General features: G+C 34.5%; 1 protein-coding gene across 2 annotated transcripts in view; it reads left to right on the top strand.

Annotated features, from left to right (window-relative positions):
• ERAP2 (endoplasmic reticulum aminopeptidase 2) overlaps positions 1 to 5972 on the top strand; it is a 38908-nt gene that overhangs the window by 9529 nt on the left and 23407 nt on the right. Inside the window, exons 4-6 of one of the 2 annotated variants that reach the window (XM_007466867.1) lie at positions 1486 to 1620; positions 3435 to 3555; positions 5779 to 5933. In XM_007466867.1, coding sequence (XP_007466929.1) covers positions 1486 to 1620; positions 3435 to 3555; positions 5779 to 5933 — 411 coding nt within the window. The remainder of the gene's footprint in view (positions 1 to 1485; positions 1621 to 3434; positions 3556 to 5778; positions 5934 to 5972) is intronic. The other variant, XM_007466868.1, reaches the window with a different exon arrangement.

Below are 5972 nucleotides of genomic sequence, written 5' to 3'. Positions count from 1 at the left end.
TCCCTACAGTCCCACAACCATTCCCCTTCCTCCCCTCACCCATCTACACACTTGACAAAAGGGTCTTGCTGCTGAGTTTGGTCAGAGGACCACAGTCATAACGTCCCCTCCCTAGCTCCTACCATAACCCTCTCATCTGCTAGGAGTATGTACCCATAGAACTCTGGTTGAATCAGACCCCTAAAAAAGATTATTTTTGGACAAAATTAACTTGCTGGACAGAGGTAAAACATACAGCCCTATGCATGCTGCCACCTTTCCTAGAGTATTTGGTCAGTGTTTCCTGCTTTATTGAAACTTAGGAATTGAGTTTTTGATAGAATTCTGTAGAATTTAATAGCACACACATTTGTCACTGACGTAGGCAAGGCAGTTTATGATAATACTTCAAGCTATTTTTTCTCGCCAAAGCAAACTGCAATCTTATACAAACACATAAAATATGCTCAATAGTCTGTGGTTAGCACTGCCACAAACCAGATGCCTTAAAAGGAGGTTGGAGAGGGTGAGGGACAAGCCAGTCTAAGAATTGTTTTCAGTTTGAAGAAAGTGGTATTTTCAGATGACTGGATCTGTGTCTGTTCAGAATTTAGGGGCATCATACCATGGTGAAGACCGTCTCTGGGACAAGCTATCCAGGGCAAATAAAGATAGAATTCAGTAATTACTCAGTGAATTTGATGGATGCGGCTGACCAGTCTATAGCCTTAAAACTCTTTCCTTCCTCAGTAGATAGGCAGAAGCTCAAATCACTAATGATCTCCTTGGCCTGACTGCTTTCATTGCTGAATCAATGAAGCAAAGATAAAATAAGACTATGACTCAAGCTGTCACCCAGCGAGTGGAAGAATGAGCAATGGCTTTAGAGTCACACGGTCACATTCACATCTTGGTCCTGCCGTGGAACTAGCCATGTGATCTTGGGCAATTCAGTTAACATTTCTGAGACTGTTTCCTCACCTGTGAAATAACACCTACCTCACACACAAATAATAGGAGAATTAAAAGATAATGCAAAACATCTAGCACAGAAAAATACCAAAAAAAACAAAAAAAAACATCTAGCACAATTTTGCTTCCCATTTCCTTCTGCAACAGAGATTTATTTATTATATAACAAAGGGAAAGGGACTCTTCTCTGGCATTTTTGCTTAGAAGTACAAATCTTGAACTGATGCCAGTGTTGGGGATTATTGCATCTCAAGAAAGCAGAAGCATCTAAGATATTTTTATGCTTTCAAGCAACAAAATAGATATCATTTTGAGATCCCAAAAGTAGTACATTGTGTCTTTGAGGAAGTCTAGAGATAAAAGAAATAGAGGGAGGTGAAGCCACAGAATGTTGTGAAGGGTCCACTGATCTCCTATAAGGGGATTACATGTCCTTCGGAACATCAAGCTTTCCTCTAACTTACATAGCCTATGTCATAGGCGTTCTTGTAAAATACTCCAATTTTCAAATACTGATTCTTTCCCTTCCTGTAGGTTAAGACAATTGAACTTGAAGGAGGCCTCTTGGAAGATCATTTTGAAACTACTGTAAAAATGAGTACATACCTTGTAGCCTACATAGTTTGTGATTTCAACTCTGTGAGTGGCACAGCCTCGTCAGGGGTCAAGGTGAGTTTGGGTTCTCATTTCATACACAGTGCAGAATAGTGTCCTGAAGCCAATGAGCTTTTCTTTATTTTAAGGTTATTTTCCTTATTATCAAAGTATCATACTTATTTACAAAAATAGAGATAGCTAAAAACTAAGTTACCCACAATCCCATCACCAAGATATAATTACTGGTAATATTTGTGTCAGCCTTCCAAGTATTTTCTATAAGTCTGTCAGTATATGAGTGTATATAGTAACAGTATATACTGTATATAACTATATATACGTTTTACAAAATAATATATGATTGTTTTAGCTCACCATAATATGCCATAAAAATTAAATGCCATTAAATATTTCTATAATATTAATAATTAATAGTATTGTACTCTACTACATAGAGGTACCATAAGGATTTTTAAATCAGCATCTTATTCTAGGACACTTACATTGTTTCCAATTGCTTTCTATAAGTTTATTTCCTCAGTGAAAGGAGGTCTTCATAATTTTTAGAGTGTTAATTGTTTACGAAAATTTACAGTACCAAATAATTATAAAGTTTCGCAACTATCAGTGAAGACATGAAAAATAAAAAAGAACTCCTTACCCTGAGGAACCAGGTTATAGACATAAAAACATATTCAAAGAACCATAAAATAATGCTCATGAAAAATAGCAATAAAATGGCTATTACAATTTCCATACATATTATACCTTTGGATATGTAGATACATGTTATCAGCAATGTGTCTACATACATCTCTGCACATATATATATGTGCAGAGATATAGATGTGTGAGAGGTCAGATAGCACTTTACTTCAGAGGACAGGGTCCTGTCAGCTTCCTTGGATTCACATCCCAGCTCTACAGTTTTCTACATGGGGGGCTTGAAGTAAGTTACTTAATCTCCATGTGTTTCCATTGCTTCATCTGTAAAATGAAGACAATAGCACCTATTTCATGAGGTGATTGAGAGGATTAAATTAGATTTTACATGTGCGCATTTAGTGCAGTGCCTGGTGGGCCACTGTGGTCACTAATATATCCTTCTTATAAAATTTCTGAGGAACTTCAGTTAACTCAGAGCATGAAAGCAGATTATGAAATGAGAGCAACACTGTACTTGAAACCCAAGAAGATTGGAATCTAACTTTATTTCTTCCACTCAATAGCTAATAGTTTGCCGGGATTCAATGAACATATTTGGGCATTTTTGAGTTTAAAGAAAACATGACATGGTGGGAGGAATTGGGAGATTGGGATTGACATATATACACTAATATATAAAATAAATTAATATAAATTAATATAAAATTATAAATATGAATTATTTTTTTATAAAAATAAATTAATTTAATTTTTTTAAAAACCCAATAATCAAAAAAAAAAAAGAAAAGAAAAGAAAACACGACAGAGGATGGTTCCAATAAGTTCATGAAGGCTTTCCACCTCATAGAATTATGTTTTATTTGAATTGTATTGGTGGTCATAATTTTGGAAGGTTTATTCTCAAGTGCTAGAGTACACGATAGTGATGAACTGAAGTGGGCTCTCATGAGGTGATAGGTTTACATAGCTTAAAACGTACAGATTAGCACCTAGGGAATGTACTGTAACAGAAAATACAGGGTTGTTTATAATTTTCAAGAGTGATTCTTGCTTTAATACTTTATAGAACGTCTTATCCCCTGTTGACAACATGTTTAACGGTATCTCAATAATTTCTTGAAAAATGCAGTCTGCCTTTCTTTGGGTGAGGGCTGTTAGGGATGGAGTTGTGCAAAGGAGCTGTCCTTCAAAGACCACTTCTTCCCACCAACATTTCCCAGGTGTCCATCCATGCAGCCCCAGACAAATGGAGTCAAACACATTATGCTTTGGAAGCATCATTGAAGCTGCTGGACTTTTACGAAAATTACTTTGATATCCAGTATCCACTCGCAAAACTGGGTAGGTTCAAATTCCACATCATCGTCTTTATTATTTTTAGAACATACTTTGATTTCGTCCCTCTTAGTATGTGATTTAAATGAGCACTGAAGACGTTCAGTTAGCCCAGAAAGCAATAATTTGTACCTCAGAGATGGTCCTAGAGTGTAGAAAATAAATTATTATGAGAAGCCCAAGTACTGTGGTTCACTTCTCTATTCTTTTATAAGGTTTAATATTAAAATATCTGCATTTTATATTAGATTTAAATAGATGAATTTTCTGGAGCATATATTTTCTTCTGTACCATATTTGTACAAGACTAGCAATCTTTTAGAAAAGTTGCCAAAGATTTATGTAAATAGCTGAAAATTGTCCCTCCATCTATTATCTACCGTGTGTCTGAGGCTGGAAGATAAGACTGTGGCACAGACTTAAAAAAAAATAGATTTCGAGGAAATAGATAATTTGAATGTAGTAGTCGTAGATCTTTATATGAGAAAATACACACAGTCTATCTTGGTTGGTTTTAATTTTCTATCTTAAAAATTGTGATTTTTATGTTGCAGAATATATAAAAACCATGACAAATTTTATAACTTATATAGATTAATTTTTAGAGTTTCTGACAATGACAAAACATTGTTTTTCTTTGGGACTTTAGAACACGCACCTTATCATGTCCTTCCTCCCCTTTCCTGCCCAACCTCCATACAGTTTTAGACAGTTAAAAGGGACCATCAGAAGACATCTCCAGGGGGTTGTCCCTACAGTTCCTGGGTCTCTCACTGTATTATTATAGCGCAGGTTCTATATACCTTTTAGTACGGATATACTAAATCAGTTTACCCACAGTCCACTGCTGTCCTCTGTCAAAAATCAAGGAAAGATCAAATAACAGCTATCAACAATCTTAAGTTGCTCTTGAAAAATGTAACCTTGAAGATCATATGAAGTGAATGTATTTAAAATAAAATGAACTGAAAGGAAACATGCAGCTTAGGGAAAAAATGAGCAGATATGAGCACTTCTAATGGCTTTGGGAAATAATATAACTAATATAAAATCATCAATGCAATTTAGAAAAGAAGTCATTCCCACATTTGAAGTGCTAATGAATACTAATCTTTATTAGTGCTAGTTTGCTTTTTGATTGCATTATAAATATTTGATTTTATCCACTAGAATTAACCAATACTAATTCCAGACATTGTAATTGCAAGCCAAGTGACTTGATTTATTTCAAACTTTTAAAAAATTACCTTTCTTTTCAGCGAAACAGCAGTAATTTTTCCAATATGACCTGGAAGAATAAACAGAAAGAAGTCCAAGATTAAATATTAGCCAGAAGTTTTATAATCTACATGAAGTCACTGGCAGAGGGTATATATATATATATATATATATATATATATATATATATACTCACACACAGATATGATATAAATTACATTATATCTGAGTTGCTTAAACATGATTAAATTTCACTAGAGAGTATATATATATATATATATATATATATATATATATATATACTCACACACAGATATGATATAAATTACATTATATCTGAGTTGCTTAAACATGATTAAATTTCACTTTTTTTCCCTAAGACTTTGTCAAGAAGTAGAGGAAATATCAATGTTGAAAAGGAAATTGAGCTCAGAAAGAAGTTATGCCAACAGCTTTTTTCCTCTACTGCCTTAGGACACTTAGAGGCTGTATGCGCTAGAAATATTGATTGAAATATTGACTATAGAGATGCTCCTAAAAGGTGTTCCCCTGAAATTAAAATCCCCTTTTTTTCTTTTTTGTAGACATGAGTCCATTATATGTTTTGTTGATTTCCAGACATATTAGAAATTATTTGATACCTCATATTTTCAAAGTTTTTCTGTAGTACTAATATAAAATACAATAGGAGAGTTTTAAAATGAATTTTTTTCTCAGCAGTAATGCACTCAAGGTATTTTCATAGTTTAGTTTTAGGAAAAAGTGGTTAAATGTCAACAGGTTACTTCACCTACAACCAAAACTTTACTGATAAACTTTATTCTGCTTGATAACAGATACTGATTATTTTCAGCAACTACAAGACACCATATCAATGTTAAGACACTTTTGATGTTTTCAGAAAATCTGCTTATATATACTGAATGGATCGTAACGTATTTGAGGAGGAAGCCAATCCCACTTCTGGTGTGGAAGCCATAATGATCAAGTGTGGTTGTTCCTATTTCTTAGATCTAGTTGCCATTCCTGACTTTGAAAGTGGAGCCATGGAAAATTGGGGGCTTGTCACATATAGAGAGACGTCACTGCTCTTTGATCCCAAGACCTCTTCTACTTCTGACAAACTGTGGGTCACCAAAGTCATAGCTCATGAACTAGCGCACCAGGTACCTGGCACTCATGACATTCTCTTAGCATCGGTTCAG

This window comes from Lipotes vexillifer, unplaced genomic scaffold (assembly GCF_000442215.2).
Source record: "Lipotes vexillifer unplaced genomic scaffold, Lipotes_vexillifer_v1.1 scaffold364, whole genome shotgun sequence".
Classification (NCBI taxonomy): domain Eukaryota; kingdom Metazoa; phylum Chordata; class Mammalia; order Artiodactyla; family Lipotidae; genus Lipotes; species Lipotes vexillifer.
The sequence above is the reverse complement of the archived record's forward strand: the minus strand, read 5'-3'. Positions and strand labels throughout refer to the sequence as shown.